Source organism: Globicephala melas, chromosome 10 (genome assembly GCF_963455315.2).
Source record: "Globicephala melas chromosome 10, mGloMel1.2, whole genome shotgun sequence".
NCBI classification, from domain to species: Eukaryota; Metazoa; Chordata; class Mammalia; order Artiodactyla; family Delphinidae; genus Globicephala; species Globicephala melas.
In genome coordinates, this window is record NC_083323.1 from 37996693 (window position 1) to 38016373 (window position 19681).

The 19681-nt window shown below is 33.3% G+C and overlaps 1 protein-coding gene across 1 annotated transcript in view; it reads right to left on the minus strand.

Annotated features, from left to right (window-relative positions):
• The window catches only part of PTPRQ (protein tyrosine phosphatase receptor type Q), a 203430-nt gene extending 187118 nt beyond the window's left edge, over positions 1-16312 (minus strand). Inside the window, exons 1-7 of the mRNA XM_060306834.1 lie at positions 16245-16312; positions 9243-9403; positions 8320-8431; positions 7419-7645; positions 7011-7080; positions 2401-2600; positions 1005-1254 (exon numbers count right to left, since the gene is read on the minus strand). Coding sequence (XP_060162817.1) covers positions 1005-1254; positions 2401-2600; positions 7011-7080; positions 7419-7645; positions 8320-8431; positions 9243-9403; positions 16245-16293 — 1069 coding nt within the window. The 5' untranslated portion in view covers positions 16294-16312. The remainder of the gene's footprint in view (positions 1-1004; positions 1255-2400; positions 2601-7010; positions 7081-7418; positions 7646-8319; positions 8432-9242; positions 9404-16244) is intronic.
• Between the last annotated feature and the right edge of the window lie 3369 nt (positions 16313-19681).

Consider the following 19681-nt stretch of genomic DNA (forward strand, 5'->3'; position numbering starts at 1 on the left):
ACCACTGCGCCACCAGGGAAGCCCCAAATATTTTTAAAAACAAAATTCTTGTCTATCAAATTTCACTTTGTGTGACCTTCATGAAATTCTTTCTTTTTTTGTATGAAAAGAAGTAAGGAGTATAGAAGAGGAAATGGTCTGATTCAAAGATGTTTAATTCAAGAAAAATCTTCAAATTTACATGTACTTAAACGATACCTATGTAATCAGAAAAAAATACTATGCTTTAGTGAAATTACCCTACAAGTAATAATTTCCAGTAGACTTAAAAACCATCAATCCAACTGAATTTCTGATACTATATATTTAGTATGGCATTATGTAGTATGTTTAGATGTGTGTGTCTATATATATGTGTATATATGGACGCTGACATATTATCATAATATATAAATACCATACCTAGAAATATGTACTCTTAGAATTTAGTAGTAATAATAATATCTAATCATACTCATTTAGTACTAACACCATCTCCATAAGGAAGATACTATTACTGTCTCCATTTTTCACAAAAGGAAACTGAAATACAAAGAGGATACAGGTAGGTATTTTTTAACTACTGTTTTTATCTGATGCTGAATGTTAATCGCATGATATTTCTGCTACTGCAGGTGTTATCTCCACATCTGGCAATAGCAATATCAGTGAGAGAAGTCATCTACACATGACTATAGAAGATGAAGGACAGGATGATTATGAAAAATTGCTGGGGTCACAGAATGATAAAAGCTGATCTTAGGATCAAGGTTATTAGTTCAGGAGTCTCTTCTCTGAAATCTCCTTTCTCATTTTAGATGCTTATATTAGTATCATAAAAGAGTATTGAAAGTGAAGATGCTCCAGAAGGGATACCTATTATCTGTTATTAGGGCAAAAAAAAGTTATTGAAAGGGAAGGAAGGTTTTAACAAAAATATCTACATGAAAAAAATGAAAGGTTATTCTATGAATAATTTAACTTCTTTTCCTACCAAAGAAAAAAAAGAAAGAAAGCAACCATACCTGATTCTGGTGTTCTGACAATCGTACTATCAATATAACCTGCTTCAGTTGTAACAGCAGAAACTTCAAAAAGATACGTCGTATAAGGTCTCAAATGTGTCACTACAAAACTGATAGGCTCTTTCCACACAGAGCTAATCTTCCTCCCGGGCAACATGCTCGATGGGTAGGTGGTACGTGATGGAGGCGTCACTCTCCCGAGGGTTGGAGAAGGGCTGGTTGTACTCCATAAAAAGGATTCATTACTCTCCTAGTGAATAACATAAACATCAATGGGAAAATAATGTGGTATCACTTGATGGTGATGATAAGGGTAATTCATTTTTTCTTTATACTACAAATATTATTCCTAATTTGTGTGTGTATGTGTATGATTGGGTAAGAGTTTAACAGATTCACTTACCCATTAGAGCTACAGACAAATCTGCTAGATTTTAATTATACCCACTTACCGTCTAGAGTTATACCATCAATACCATTGTCCACAGTTTTAGAACAGAATGTATTTACTGCATTCTTTACACCTTAATCTTTCTTATAAGTAGGATTTCATGTGGCTTTGCGTAAAGGTACAACCATAGCAAAATCATTAAGAATTTTTAAAATTCATATTAAAAATGCAAGAGCCAAAGAGATGAAATGTTTTCTCTATTGTGAAATTTCAAACATAACGTCACTTTCTTACCGTTATGATCATTTTTTTCTGCAATGGTATTCAAGACAAAGCTAATAGAACATGTGTTTGTGTGTATATGGGTACATGTGTATATGTGTTTATGTGTATTAGATATCCAAATTAAAAAAATATTTTGTGAGTTCTACAACTTAAAGCATTTAAAAGAAAAGTAATTTTGGTTGTTTTCTCATCAATAATATCACAAAGATAACCAAAATTAACTTTAAAAAAGCATTATTACAGTACTTCCAGGGATTTCCCATCTATGACTAGAGTAGTAACAAATTCTTCACTAAAGATATACACAACAAAAACAATCTACTTCCACAAACTTAACCTTGACTACTCCCCTCCCCTCCTCTCCTGTCACACGGAAGTATTATCTTTTTTCCAGTGATATCCTATGATTTCCTACTTCAGGGCTTATAAAATATCCTCTACCTCCATATAATCTCCACCTATCCTTACTCCAAGGCCTATCACAAATGCCATGCCTATAATGTAGTCTTTCCAGAGCTCCCTAAGTGATCTGACTTCTCACTGCTGAATTCTCAAACCTTTCTCTTATTCTGCCTTGACTATAGCCAATTGTATATCATATGATACTATAAGTAATCAAATAGCTAAGAATCATTTTGGTAAAATGGAAATTTTACCAAAACTTCAAAATGTAATTTACCTAAAATTTTTGAGACATAGAAAATGTTCCATGATACTTACAATACATTCTGGCAATTTCCCGGGCAAAATGTCCTCTACTCTGATTGAAACATCTTTCACTACTATCCCACTTCTGGCATGTTTGACGCTAATCTTGAAGCTGGTAATTTTGCCATTTGGTTGCCGAGGTAAATACCAAATCAGGCTTACTGCTGAATAGTTAAAGGCTTCGACTGTGAGATTCACCACTTTTCCTGGAGCTGGGGAAGTGAGAGGGATTGAAGGAGAGGAAAAACATTGTTATAAAACTTAGAATGGCATTTATATAACTTTGGGATGTTACGTTTCCCATGTTATATGAAATTAAATGTATAATACATTGTATAAAATCTACTTGGGTATACTTTTTGAAATATATACTTGAGTATACTTTTTGAATTGACTTTTGCCTAAAATAAAGAACTGGAAATTGGGCCCATAGAGCTGTGTTTAAGAGGCACACAAGCTTTACTTCAGGATTATTTGGCCAATACATCCATCAATAAACTATTTCAAATAAGTCTGAAAAAATATTCAGTCAACAGTTGTTTGTGGTTATAGAAATTTGAATAATGAATATCTTACTTTCTGAAATACTTTGGAATTACGTAAATTCCTTATATAATGAAGAAGTGGCAAATTCAAACAGTTATATAACCATTTGCACCAAAAAGCACATTTCTAGAATGTATGTAAATATTTAGTGTCTAATATGAAATGGATACCACCCAATTGATTGTGGTTATTATATTTTGACTTTCATACACCCTCCAAATCAACTTTCATCAGAATTCATGATACTTTGTTATTAATTATTAATAATCTGCATAATAATAAGCTATATGCTATCTTAGTTGGAATGAGATAAACATGAGGCCAGAGTGAAGAAAAATGATACTTATTAATTCAAGGTTAATTATGCAAAATTGACCGAGTAAATAATTAAGGTCCTTTAGAATATAGAACAACCATGACAAGTCACTATTGAAAGAAATAAAAACAAAACAAGATGTTTGGGGTAAAACAATATAAATGATAGTAGAAGTGCCTAGCATTGAGAAATCAAACAACCAGAGTTTAGGTATACATTGTAGAGAAGAATACCAAAATGTGATTTGTAAATGAAAGCCATATAAAATATATAAGAAAGTTAGGTCCTGGGCAGGAGAGCTGTATGTGGATGATATGAGTTCAACAGAAATTAAACTTAACAACAGCTGCATTTTAATGGAAGAAAGTAAAATACAACAATTTGGGAAGATGATTAATCATTAATAATGGATGTCATAATGGATAGAAATTTTTTTCTTCAACAGAAACTGATCAATGGAATTAAAGCTTAAGAAGGACAGTCTAAAGTATGCAAATTTTATAAGAATGCCTGAAATATATATCAATAACAGACTGCATACAAGCTGGCACATTTCCAAATCGGCCTTAACAACAATCATGAGGAACTGCCCAAGTGCAGAGAAATTTGAATTTACAAGGTAACCAAACCTTTATTACATTCCAAAACATGATTTCAAAATATCTTTTAAAGTACACAAAATATATTAGATAAAAATTAATTAAATCTGTTAAACAACATTTAGTGAAAAAGAGGTTATTTTTATTCACTTAAAATTACATTATTTTTGCCTCAGTAAAATCTGTGTGTTTTCCTTTTGTGACTTCATGGTGTCTGAAGACTAATTTGGGCTGTTTTCTGTAGCTGACAGGTCTTCCCCTACTTTAAATATTCTAACTTCTACTGCTGGATTTTTAGGTACCGAAATCCCATCATCTTTTGATTTTTATAGTGAATTTATCCATCTTGGTCCAAGTAAAGATCTGACACTAAAGCACCAAAAAATTCTGTTTATAAATCACTTCACCTTTCAGATAAGTCTTCCACACACTTTGAGGGCATAGCTAAATAAGTGACTTGCGTAAATATATAAGTATGTGAAACTAATTAAAACTTTTCAAAGTGTATACTATACAAAACATACATTTTCTTGAGCCAGAAAAAAAACAAAAAACCTTTCTAAATCAAATATAGAGACTTTTAAAAGAATCTTCTACATTTCCAAGGATCCATCAAGTTAGAAATGAAGGTACAAGAGATATTTCTAATATTTTAAGGCTAAAATTCTACATTTGTCTGAAACAATGCTGTGTGAGAAGTAAGAAAGTTGAGATTTCTGTGCTTGTGGATGTGATATCAGCTCAGTATGGTATAATGGGTTAACTTTATACTTTACGAGTATTTTTATTCATGGAGAAAGAAATTTGGTTTAATAATAATAAATGCAATTTATTATTCCACAGAAATTTTCCTTAAATTTAGTTCTGTATAGCATAAATAATAAAAAGGAGTCCTTGGGGGAAAACTTGGACATAACTGATCTAACTTAATTTAGGTTTATATTTTTACCACATAACATTTTTTTTTTTTAAAACAAAAGATAAGGCAAGACTGATTATGTGATTATGTAATTTCCCCAAGAAAACACAGCAAGTCAGAAACAGAGTAAAACTTCTGTTCTGGTATTATTTTCACGCCATCCTAGAGTGTTAGTCTGTCCCAATCATAATTTGCCAAGAGAGAAAATAACTCCAGAAATTACATCAATTAGTAGAGTATAAAATATATAAAGTTCAAAATACTGTCAAGTTGAAATCATAATCTGCATGTACCAGGCTTTATCAGAAACTGTATCAAGATGACAGTTTTAAAAAAAGAATAAACTATTTGCTAAGTCATTCAAAAATTATTCCAATTATTTTCCCTGAAGCTAAAAACATAATCAATTTTTCTTTTATATCCTAGTGAACATTTAATTTAAAATAATAATTTTCTCAATTTTTAGTTGTGCTAATAATCTGAATGTCAGTAGGTTCAATATCAATAGGAAAAAGACCTCATGAATCATTAATTTCTAATCTTAAATAAACTCTAGAATTTTCTCTTAATTCTTCCTATGGCATAGAACATGTATTCACATGCTTCTCTTGATAGGGTCTCAAATAAAAACTGGGCCATAAAGCTTGGCACATGTTTCTTTTAACATTATAATTGCATAATCCCCTCTAGATATACAGGGCCCATTTCAATGTAACCCTTTGGCAGTGAACCACTGGATATTTTTATCTTTATCTGTATCTTTATACAGAACATTTATAGTTGCACAAAATTACAGAAATTGTTTTTATAGCACTTCTCACCAATCTAGTATATTACTTAGTAACTCATTTACTTATCTTAGCCCACTAGAATATAAGCTCCACAGAAAATATTTGCTATTGATTGGAGATGCCATTCTTTGTGCCATTTTTCTATTTATTGGTTCTGACTGTTTGCTATTATAAATAAACAACTGAATTACTAAATAAATAAAATTACCTCCATTCCATAACAACTTATTTTCATCACAAAGCTTATGTTCTACTAGGCTAACACATACAATAAAAAGTAAGCAAGTAAATGTGTTACATGTCAGGCTTGTCCAATGGAGAAAAATAAATCTATTGGAAATAAAGATGGACAGAAGGAAACGGGCTATTTTAGAAGGTGTAGTCAGGAAAGGTAAAGTGAGATCTGGATCAACTGGGGAGAGAGTTCTACAGATATTTAGTGAAAGAGTATTCCAGGCAGAGGGAATAGCAAGAGAAAAGACCCTAAGATGGAAGATCAGTATGGCTGATCTGAGTAGACAGAGGGAGAGGAGAAAGGTAAGAGATGAAGTCAGAGAGGGGAAAGGGCATACAGAGCACTGTAGCTCATAGGAAGGACTTAGGTTCTTGCTCTGAATAAGACAGGAGCCATCTTACGAGGAGAGAAGTAACATAGTCTAGCTTCTCTCTCAAAAGATTATGTAGCTCTTGTCGATAGAGTAAACTATAGGTAGGTAAGCTGGAAACAGGAAAACCAGTGAGGAGACTTTCGATTGTTCAGGCGAGAAATGATAATGGATTACATAGGGTGATTAACAATAGGGGTGAGATTCAGGATATATTTTGATATAATGTTGGCAGTGTTTGTTGATAGATTACAGTATACTATGAGAGAGAGGAATCAGGATGATATCACGTTTTTCCTCTCAGCCATTGGGAGAATGGAGGTAGCTTAAATTGGTTTGGTAATGATTGCATGTTATGGAGTAATATGATAACCATTATAATCTGTATTTCCAAAAGTCTAATGTCATAATAATACTTATGATTTGATGTTAAGAGGAAAAGGCAGGCTATAAACTTGCATAAATGGCACAAGCCTACTTTTACTAATATATAGTCACAAAGACATATATTCATTGGGAAAAAAAGGATCAGCCAGAAATGGACCAAAAGGGTAACAGCATTTTTTATATAACAGGGCCATGGATAACTTTCATTTAGGGTTTTTTTAATTTCTGTTTTTTTCAAAGTTTTCTAAGATAACACTTAGTGTTTTTATAATCAGAAAGAACAATATACATTTTAATGAGTAAACTTACTATCCAAGAAGACTCTAAAAGTAATTGAAGGGCCATGTTGTTGAAAATTTTATGCATTTTAGTGCCGGATTTTGTTTATATCCCTATTTATTTTCAATGACAAAAACTCATAACGAAGCTAATTCAGAATAAATGATTTAGGAAAATTACCACTTTCTGCAGTTTGGAAGAGAAATGGGTCACTAAACACTCCAATGCCAGCACTGTTTTCAGCAGCAACCTAGAACAGACCAAAAGAATTACATTCAAGCTTTACACTCTGTAATTAAACAGAATCTGAAATAATAAAACTTTGATTTGTCCAGAGGATAAATGATAAAGAGCTGACTGTCAGTAGGTTCAATATCAATAAGAAAAATAAATTATATAAATACACATAAAAATGAAAAGAGATTATAAAATTTGTTCAAGTTTTAAAAGCCCAGATGGGCAATGAGGCCAAGACTCAGATGATCCTTCTTCAGTCACTTGCTGCAAAGGCTTGACCTGGTGGGATAAAGCTCCTTCACTTTTAAAATGAATGAATATTCTAATACTAACTATTTACAAAATAATTACCTTGATTTCATATGTTGTTCCAGGTTTAAGATTAGTAAGAAGAACTTCCAGACTGTCTGGCTTTGCTCTAACTTGTGTATACGCTGCTTGCATCCATGGACAAACTTCCTTATATTTTACCACGTAAGATATAATCCTTCCATTTGGATTAGGTGGTGTATTCCAAGACAGAAGAATCCCAGCAGATCCGACTCTTTCCCCTGCTAGGAAGACTGGAGGCCCTGGTTCTATTTTTTTGAAAAAATTCATGTTGTTATAAGGTCAAACAATTATTATTGTATTTTCACAATCATATGTAAGAAAAATATCTACAAATTGTAGACTTCTGAAATTCCCAAAGACTAATGGTCTCATAAGTGTAAGTTTACCCTCCCTAGAGCTTTGCTACCACAAGAAAAAAAAAGATTAAATGCTTTGGGGAATACCAAAAATAGTCTTTTATAAGAATGTAAAAAATGGAATGCTACTAAATACTACATGCCAAATATACTTTTAATGCCAAATCATTTTTTAAAAAAACTTACTTGATGCAAGGCTTATACACAAACACTAAGAAAACAAGAACCAGTATTACAAACTGAATAACTCCTTCAGAGCAACTATAGTGAGTTTATTTTCACGGCTCTGTATTATTTAAATATTACCATTAACAGTGTTTCTGATCCATTTCACTAACAAGTATAGAAAAATTATCTTTGCTCTTTGAAAGTAATGGAAGATAACTAGTAGAACTCAGGTTCTAAACAGATCACTTTCTTAAGTTTCCATTTTGCTTTAATTACTAAACTGTTCTCATGCATACAGTGCACATATCGCCAATGTAAATATTTCCATCCAACAGATTTATAATGGTTCCAAATACTTTGTAAAAAAAAAAAAAAAAAGGAAAACATATACTTACTTGTCACATTCGTTGTCACTGTTCTACTAACAGGTAAGCTGTATGTTGTAGCAGAAATGGAAGAGATGGTTACATCATACCGCGTACCAGGAACAGCATTAGAAACATCAACCTGGAACACCAAAAGCAAGTGATTGTGTTAAAATTCTGAAAAGCAAGTAAGTTAAAACCATAAATCTATCACAATCAATAAAACAAAGTAACACTTCACTACATAACTCTGAGCTATTTAAGATATCACAATATATTTCCTATCACTGTAAAATATAAATTTGTTATATCACATAACTATTTACCAAATAACAGATAACAAAAACTTAAAACATACTGCATTATCAAAGACTAAATCAGTATTTCTATCTATCCTAGTTCATTGTCACAAGAAACAACTATTTAAGAGTCTTAAGAAAATTACAGTCCATTGCTTAGCCCTGGTATTTAAGAGTGTGTACAAAATACCTGTGTCTCTGAAGTTCCAATAAAAAGTAAAAGAAAAATCATAAGAAAATCCATCATTATTACATTTTTCAGGCAGTGGAATCACATTGATGGCTCTAGAGAGAAATGTTGCCTGCATTAATGATTTAAAGACAGATCCTCCTGGCAAGTGCACAATTAATGAGCGTGGATTACTCAATAGCTCTGCCCTTTCATTGTTAAACTATTCATGAACCCTTGGATCGTTGGCTGTAGGTTCAGGGTAGACTTAAAAAAAGAGACACAGACGTTACTAAGGTAATAGTCCACCAGTGCTGAAACTTAAACTCATCAATTTGGCATCTGTGTTTTTGTCTTCATCTTATGCTTTTAAAAAGTCTCAAAGGAGTAAGTTTTCATGGTGGATGAGTTTCATAAAGAACTTTCCTATTTGGACCAAATATAAATACAAGTTAGTTTGGCAAGTACGATAATGAAAACGATACCTGATATTCTCCACCTCCAAGATCTTTGATAGTAACAAAGCCACTGTCAGGAACAAGATCCACGTGAAACCCATCCACATGGCCAGAGGGTTGGCTCCAGTGCAGAGAAAAGGAATGTGCAGAAATATTGAAGGCTTTAAGTTTCTCAGGTTTTTCCGGTTCTGATATTGAAAAACAGAGGTTTAAAATAGTTATTCTCCTAAACCTTCAAAGAAAAAAGGAAAATCAATAGTCTAAGGGCCAGGTTTCAAAATAACCAAATTGTCAGAAAGCATCAGATCCTTTAAATTATCTCTAGCTCTATGTAGGTGTTAGGCATGTATATCTTTAAAATTAGCTAGTTTCTAAGCTTAATTATCAAAAATGATACATCAATTCATATATCTATTTCTGGGATATTCCTTACCTGCTGAAATCTTTTGGTTGACTAGTTTTTTTAAAGCTTATGCTCTAATTGAAAAACTGAATCATTTTAAAGATAAGTACAAACTACGATCCAATTACCTGGATATTTATCAAACTGAAATAAATACCCAAAAAATATCAAAATCTGCCAAAATTTCATATTGGAAATGAAAAAAGATAGTTTTTAAACAATAAGTAGTAAGTGTCCTAGCCATTTCAACCATATTTTTTCTACCTTTGCTTCCACTGTTTCCAAAGTTTTGTTTATGCTGCCTGTACCTACTTGAAGGGAGTTTTCTATGTAAAGTTCTTTGGATTGATTGCCAATGAGTCAGATTTGTACTCTTCTTATCTTTAGTGCAGATTCCAAACAATATACGGGGAGGGACAGAGATTATGAAGCCAAGCATGTGAAAAACATCCTGATACAGATCCAATCTAACACTATTTCCAAAATAAAGTAGTCTGGAATTAGTCACTGAACTCCATTTATCATTTTAAGCACTCCCGCCCCCCACCCCCAACCCCACCCCGCCACCAGAGATGATTTGGAAATCGATATATTAAAAAAAATAAAGTGTACATTTCCTAACAAATCTGATAGGGCACATTGCATAAAATAGATAACAGGTCAGTTTCCTAGTATTTTTGGGGGGGATACACTTTTAGAATGGTTTTCCTTAACTCCTTTCAAAAAGAGTCACGTACCAAAATGTTCATTGAAAAGTTCCTTTAATCCTTATAATACAACTGTCTCCCTAGTGGCCAAAGCTAATATTGATCAATTAATTTTCACATGACATCCTCAAAGAAACAAACATTCTCTTGGCATCATCTCCAAGTTGTCCATTCAGTGAGCACTACAGTTTTGTAATACCTCTTTAGAAATGCTGCAAACCTAAGGTGAAAGATCAGAGAAATACCCAGTGTGTGATGGGTAGAATTTCTTTGTTGTACATAGCTGCTGGCATTTTTCCTGGATGATTCTGCACACAGACCTATGTCTTCTGTATTTTCAGGCTTGAGAGAAAAGAGCTTGATTCTCCTGGCCAGCCCACTTTAAAATGGACAAAAGTCTAACATGACAGAAGTCCGACCACTACTCACACTTACTGGTTTATGTAAGGGCTGATACTATCTCTTCAAGAGTCCTAAAAAGTAACTAACATTTACGACGTCTTAGGCAAGAAACTAGAAAAAGAGCTGGGATGAGACTTTGGAAGAAAAATGAAGACAGAAGTGAAGGGCTGTTTACTGAGATGGTGGGGAGATAGGATGCAGTTTCCTAGACTGTGGCTTAAGATTACACACTGAAGAACCCTTGGCCAAGGATGAAGTGTGTCTCACCAAGAGGAGGAAGAATATATTTGTCTGGAAATTTGCCAATCTGATAAAAAGGGAAGGCCTGGAAGCTTCAGGACAGTTTGGTAAAGTCCTTTCAAAGCAAAGTTAATAGAAGCCCTGGAAATGGACAGAATGTAAAATGACTGAGAAAACCAGCCTGCATTGTGGGATCATTTAAGAAAAAAGAACAGTCTCATGATCATGTAGGCCACAATAAACATTTTAGATTTTTTTCCCCTAAATGCAATGGAAAACATTGAAAAATTTTAAGCAGAAAAACAATCTGACTTTTTTTTAATTTTAAAAAGATTACTTTAGAATATGGGCTATGAATTGGACAGAAGCAAAAGTGGCAGCACGAGGCCAATTAGTAGGATTTTGTGGTAGGTAGTCTGAGCAGAGAGGAGGGAGGCTAGCCCTCAGGAAAAGGTAGTAGAGATGAAGAAATGCTTAAGTCATTGTGAAAGAGTGTAGCTTCCTGAATATGAACTGGAAGATTCAATTAACTGAAACAGAGTCCATAACAAGTACATGATTTGCACTCCACGGAATTTAATCTCTGAAAAGGTAGGAAAATATGAAGCAAAAATATCACTCTCAATCTAATTGTTATTAACCAACAAAAATCAGATCATGAGGTGGATTTTGAGTTCTAAAAGAAAAAAATCACATAATGTTCAATTTAATTAGGGCTAGCAAGAGGAATTCTAGGCCTAGTCAGTTTTTTTAGACCGGAATTTTCCAAAAATTAATCCTTAGTACCCTAAATCCCTAGAATTGAATACATGTCTTATGATCAAACCATTCTGTTAAATAATTCCTTTTCTAAGTTAAACATCTTCTTTTATTTCAGGGTAGCTCAGAGCCCTAAATAGGCTTAAGTATGTGTCTTGTGATTCATACTTAAGCAACACTGTTAGATAAAAATACAATGTAAGCCACATTAAACAAGTAAAAAGAAACATGTAAAATTAATTTTAATAATACATTTTATCTAACACAACATATCAAAAACATCATTTTACACATAATCAATATGAAATTATTAATGAGATAATACTATCACTTTTTTTTCATACGAAGTCTTTGAAATGCCATGTGTCTTTGGCACTTAGAGCACATCTGAATTTGGACTAGTCCTATTTCAAGGCTCAACAGTCACGTGTTGCTAATCACTGTCTACTGGACAGTGCAGCTCTAAAACATCTCTCAACTTTTCTCCTTGGCTTTTCAGTGAATTTACTTCAACTGCATTTCGAGAAACTGAGAAAAAAACAGAAGTATGATCCTATGATGTCTATACAGGAAAAGAGCTCAAAAGAGTTAAAAGGACCTCACATACAAAGTTCTGATACAAACTATGGTGGATTAACCTTTGAGACAGAGAGTAAGAAGAGATTCAAAATGGAAAAGCAAGCTTCTTAGGGAGTTCCTCAGTAGATTGTGATTCTTTAAAGAGTGTATACAAAATAAGACCAAAATGTTACATACTTCAGAATACCCACAAAAGAGTCAAACAAACCTATCAGAACAGTACCAAGGAAACAAAGCCTACAATGGACAGATATTTTAAATAAAATGTGAAGACTTAAAAGTCCCATCACCATTATTATTAACTTTTATTTATAATTCATATGTACCAACACTATATATGATATGCTTTCAAAATCACATTCAAGCCTTTTCATGATTTATCACAGGTTGGGTATAATATATGTTCTGACTGAGGAGATATCAGACATGTAGAATATTAAGAAGTAACTCATATCAAGTTTATGATACACTATGCACTGCACTAAGCTTTTTCACTCATTGTTTTATGTAACAGCTGTAACAAATCATAAGGAGATACTATGATTATTGTCATTTAAAAATGAGAAAACTGAGGAACAAAGCATTTAAGTAACTTCACCAAGGTCTCAAAGCAAATAGGTAAATAGTAGAGCCAGGATTTGGACCCAGGAGCAATAGCTTCAGAGCTCAAGGTTTAATCACCTTGATAACTTTGCATCCCTCTAACCTTCACAAAGTGGGTTGTGAATAATAGCACGTTGAAAAATCCTAAATGTATTAACATTTTAGAAAGGATTCAAGCATTAATAGGATGATCTATAATTTTCCTTTAAAGTCTAAGATTATTAGTTGAAGTGACCTCCAATTTAACTTTAGGGGACTCCATCCAAATATGTCCTTATGTCAAGGCAACATTTATCAAGTTCCTGTAGCTTCTTCCCTCTTTGGAAATGGGCTAGGTATAGTAAAATAAACATCCTCTAATAAGTCAGCATCATATTAGGTGCCACAAGTGTCTAAAAAAATCAATTTTTAGTAAGGCACTGGTCACAGGTCCTATAACTGGATAACTAGGTTCAACTCCTAGCTTTGCCACATAAATTAAGAATTTAGGCAAAACTCTTAACCTCTCTATTTCTCTCTGGCCTCATCAACCTGAAGATAATAATCCTCCTATCCCACACACTGTTGTGGGAATAAAATAAGTTAACACATGTAAAGTGCTTAGAAGAGTGGTTTGAACATAGCAAAATCTTAGTAAATGCAAGCTATAATTAAAGCTATTGTTCATTCTGCTATCTTTCCCTATAAACCCTGGTCATCTCTTAGTAAAACCATGCATTACTGCCATTTCATTTCTTAGCTTTAGCTCCCTCCGCATATCCACTCAGTGCTCTGCCCAGCATTGCTCCATGATCACCACTCTCTCCCTTATAAAAAGTAGGGCAGTAAAATCTCTTTCTGCTCCAGAGGTACATCAGAAAACCTAGATTACCACCCTTTCCCATTTCCTCTTATCAGCTCACCTCCCAAATCACAGCTCTCCATTACCTACCTCTAATCTCTCAAAACCATCACCTAAACCACACAATCCAACCAGAACATCAAGTTCCTGCTATTTCATAAAGTGCTCTCTTTAATTAAAATGGCCATTGTTATTCAATATCTTCCATGAAACTTTCCTGATATTGGCATTACCTTGCTCACTTTTTCCTCTGATCACAATCTAAGTGAGCGAATCCTGTCACTCACACTAACCCCACTGTCTCCTTGACTTGTGCATAAGCAAAACATTTTATTTATCGTATCTTTTTTCAACGTTTGCTCAGTGGACTATTTGATTTTTCTATCTAACCATACAGATCAGTGCTTACCATACATCTGTGGTGATTTTTACCAACTTATGGCAATTTCTGGACTTCTGGGGATTTCTAGAAAAAAATTTGATTGTCACAATTAACAGGATCCTAAACATCCTAAAAAGTACGGATCCCCACAAGACGGAATCACCCAGCCCAAAATGTCAATAGTACTGAGGTTAAGAAACCTTGCCATAGACTAAAACTTCTACAGTGAGTCCAGTTTTAATGTGTTTGATTGTGTACTTTACCTACTGCAAAATCTGAAGAAAAAGACATTCATCATTTAACACACATGCTTTTTAAGAAATAAAGATGTGCCTTACATATTGATATATAATATAAAAATAAAGTGTAATAGAGTGTTGAAGAGCCATAAGGAATCTCAGAGATCATCAACTCTTTTACTAGGTAACTTGCCCAATAGTACTCAGCTAGCAAGCGTCAAATCCAGGAGTAAAGTTGGTGTATGATTTCTGAACTCTGCTTGCTTTGCATTATCATATATATATATGTATATGTGTGTATATATATATATATATATGTGATACATTAGGAGAACAATATATACATTTAGGAGAACAATAGTATGTAAGACACATAGAATAATGGGCTCCCAAGATGCCCACATTCTAAACCCTGGAACCTGTGAAAATGTTACATTACATGGCAAAAGGGACTTTGCAGATGGAATTAAGATTATGAACCTTTTTAAAACAGGGAGAGCAACCTAGATTATCCAGGTGGATCCAATCTAATTACAAGGCCCTTAGAAGAGAAAGAGGAGTCTGAAGTAATGGGGAAAAAAGGAAAAAGAGAATTGAATCCTGACTGCAAGACAACCTCCCTTTGTTGTCTCTGAAGATAGAGGAAGAAGATCACAAGCCAAGGAGTGAGACGTTCTCGAGAAGGGGATCAGATCTCAGCTGACAGCCAGCAAGGAAATTGTGACCTCAGTCCTACAGCCACAAGGAACAGAATTCTGCAACGACCTGAATGATCAAAGAGCCTACAGAAAGGAACACAGCCCTCACAATATCTTGATTTTAGCCTGATGGGAACCATGTCATATCAGACTTATGGCCTGCAGAACTCTGACACAATCAATTTGTGTTATTTTAAGCCACAAAGCTTGTGGCACTTTGTTACAACACCAATAAGAAACTAATACAGTGTGACACCCACATAACAAATGTCTATAGACTGAGTTATCATCATATGTCTGCTTTGGGTTATCTGTCAGATCCATAGCCTTAAAGATCATTTAAGAGTAATCTCATTAGTTATTACTGCAATCTTGTTCTCTTTTGAAAAATTTTAAATATTAATAGGTTTCACAACTTCATTCAGATATAAAAGTGATGCTTTAAGTTATTCAGAATAGGATTTTGTTCTCTTCTCATATAAATACAATAAAATCTTGCAATGTTGAATTGCTTAAAGTTCTACAAATACACCGTATCATTTACACCTCCATAATTTTGCACAGACTGTTCCCTCTCTCTGTGAGTCCTCCTTTCCACACACCCCACATGCCCTCTAATCTGATTAGGAAACTCCTTATCCTTTTGCAGCCCCAGAGAGCCTTTTCCATCCATTCTATGAAGGTAATCATTCCCTTTTCTGTGCAACCACAATAAGACTTAAACACTTCCACTGCTTCACCTATTAATTTGACTTATACTATATGTATTTCCATGCTTGTATCCTTTATTACTCTCCACACACCCTAAGACTATGCTTTTTCATGTGTATAGCACATAGTGGAATATCAAAGAACAAGGTTTTAGGAGAACGGATGATCCCCAAATCAACCACCTAATTTCATTAGCTGGACCTCTCATCTGATGTGAAACTATGTATAGTATTAGCTACATTTATTGAGCACTGACTATGTGCCAGATACTATGTTATGCAATTTACATCTTACATATCTCAAAAATCCTCAGAATATCCCAGTAAAATGAGTATTTTTACCCTCTGAACTATCCTATAGACTGTAAAATTTCAAATTTCAAAAAATGCATTGAAATTTTATCTTGAACAGTATAATATGAAATACAAATGTAAATTTTTTAAATATCAAAAAGAATTTGTATACCTGCAACAACTCTGATAAATGTGCCAGATCCTTCAACATTGCCGCTCATTCTATGTACTGTGATGTTATATATTCTACCAGGAGTCAGATCTGTAACTGCGTGCTCAGTCACCATCCCCCAAATAAGATATTCTTTAGCAAATGTTCCGTTTGATATATAAATCTTGTAATGAGTGAAGTTGGTCTCTGTTGGATTCCACATTAAATTTGCAGAAGAAGTATTCACAGCTTTCAATGTTAAGCCACATATCCTGGATGGTTCTATTGAAAAGGTAAATATATGTAAATAAAAACTGCACACATATATGTGAAAATAAAGCAAACATAAATAGTATAATTTAAAATCTACATAATAATCCTTGAATTTATTCATGTACAATATAATGTCTTACATGTTCAGCTCTGCAAATAGAGAAATAGGCTATTATATATACAAGAGTTTTATTTTAAGTGACACATTAACATCCTCCCTAGTTCCCAAATATCTTTCCTTAATCAATCATGAGTCACTTCCAATAGTCATTCCTTTAGAATTGTGCCTCCTGAGTGCTTGCAACCAGAAATATCCTTATATGATACAGTTATAGGTTCATTAGCTACCACCTAGCAGATAGCTAGATGGTGGTTGAAGATGAAACAGAATAAGTTAAGAGAGGGTGTGAGGGCCAGAAGTAAGGGCATTTTCAAATGTGGTTTTTTCAGTTACATCAAAGTTTTCAGCATGCCTATATCCCTGCATTTTTAATCCATTCATCAGGTGAAGTAATATTGTTTCTTGCGTTATCATTTAGTTTCCACCGAGAGGGGATCCTGTAAACATCATAAACTTTCACAAGACTTGTTGGTGATAAACACTATTACTCCACCCCACTCCAAAACATTATGAAACTGATTTACAATGAATTTACAACCATCAGGGAAGAAAAAATAGAAGTTCTCTGCTTATCAAACCCCCACCTCAATAGAAAATGAATTGCATTTATATCATTATGACATAGTATATATAATGTGTGTATATGTATACATATATTCCATATATGTGACATACATGATATGTATGTACATACATATATATACATGTTTGCTTCAGATTAGAAAAAAAACTCTATGTAGTTCCCAATACATTTAGACAAAGACTTTTTAAGTTCATATATATCTTGAGAGTTCTCTTAATCATATTATGATCATCATTATTCCTTAATTATCAAGCTTTATGTTTAAAAATAGCTTTAATTATGCTGGGCCAAAATACTTTCAGTTCTTATAAAACTATAAAGCAAAAATTTTATTTATGACATTTCCTTACTTGTAGCCACTTTTTTCATTACAGATATGCTGTAATCTTTGCCTCTAACTGTCTTCACGTGGAACAGATATTCTATACCCGGAGTCAAATTCTTGACTTTGGCTTTGTTGCTATAAACAATTACTTTAAATAGTTTTTCCTTTCTAGATGTCATATAATAGGATATCTAGAGAAAGAGAGAGAGAAATACATGTTTTTCATGATTTAAAAATGATTTATTTGTCACGAACTCGATACCAGTCACATCACAGATTAATACTGCAAGGCAGAATTTGTGATCTGTCCCATCTTCACCAAGAAGTAATCTGGTAGTTCCGATACCTTGGGGATTTTTTAAGTCACTAAAAGCTACTTATAACAATCTTTACTCTTCTTTACTCCATATTTCATGTTGTAAAAGAAAAGATACATCTAAATGAAAGTAATCGCATTAATTTTATAATTTAAATTACACTATGCTTTAAAAAACACTTGTCATGTGGTAAGAGTCAGAGAAACAAATTTCCTAGGCCAACATGTTTATCACTGTCTTGTGGGAAGAGTGTTTTGTTACTGAAGGAAGATAATCATGAGGTCTAGAAGCATATCATTGCTTATTGATTTATAAGGTGTCACTGGCAATTACCTTGCTTGTCTGGCATATGGGAAGATAGGAATAGTGAATAGAATGCTGAGAACTTCTGGTATGAAATGGTAGGGAAAAGTACCATGTAGCAGAGGAAGAATATAATCTTAATGAAGTGCTAAATTCAAACATACAAAGAATCATAGTAAGGCATTAATGAAGGGTTAAAAGAAAAAGAAATTGACTGCAGTCATCTCATGATAAAATGTAAAATTTTTAAAATAAATTTGTAAAATAGAAATTTGTTTCCCCAACTATGTGGACTTCATACATCTAATAGAAATCAATTGAAGAAAACATAATTTGTGCTTTATTTCTACTTTTAAAGCATAGTTTGAAACCTGGGATGATTAATTTTAAATGATTAGGAAAATGATCCCAATTATGCAAGTACACTTTGCTAAGCAACCAGGATACTGTTGCTTAATTCATTAAAATTTAACAAATAATTTAATTGGTTGAGAAAGACTAGAATAATCATTAGTGATATAATATAGTTAATAAACAATCTGAATCTGAAAGATTAATGTGATTTCTTAAAATAAGTTTTACTTAAAAAATACATAAATTACAGTCTCTGAAAAAACATGTGTTCATATAAAAATAGTAAAAACGTAATTCTAGGGGTATATATTTTATCTGACAACAAATAAATTTATGGCCTCGGTTAACCCCAAGGAAAGATCATCTTTTTAGGCACTTGTCTTGAAATATAAGAATTAGGACAAACAGATAAGGGTAAAAAATGTGGATCTTTTACAATTAACATTGTAAGTGCCTAGAATTTTCTCTAGAGAATACCTACACTAAAACAGGAATGAATTAAATCATTCTAGAAAGGCTAGAATTTTTCATGAATCATTTATTATTCAAGATGCCCCTATCATTGAATGACATTTACGAATGACAAATAGAACGCTCCCTCCTATCTGTGAACTTCCTCGTGTAGAATATCCTCTCCTCTTTTCCAAGAGTCTGAACACTACCCGTTCCTAAAAGTTCACCTCAAGTTCTACCCTTTGCTGGTAACTATATTCAGTATTGATATCCTCCCTCCATAATCACCCCAATCATATATGGGAACACTGTTATGCAAAGTTTTATTTATTTACCAAATACTGGGCTGGCCAAAAAGTTCGTTCCATAATATCTTATGGAAAAACCAGAAAGAACTTTTTGGCCAACCCAATATTTATTGAGCATCTATTACAGGGAAAGCATTATTATTGGTACTAGGCATTTTATGGTAAACAAGACAGGTAAGGCTTCTGATTATAGGGAACTTACATTCTAGTGGTGACGCCAAACAACAAGCTACTCAATATTAACAAATGAATGAGATAGCTCAGCTACATCACAGAGTGAATAGAAAGAGTGATTTTATTTAGATTAGCTAATCAAGGAAGGAGATGAGAATATAAAACAGAATGTTGCTCACCATTTAATTCTACAAGGATTAAGTCATTAGCCACTGCAGTTGCTGACTTACAATACACCCTGAAAGGA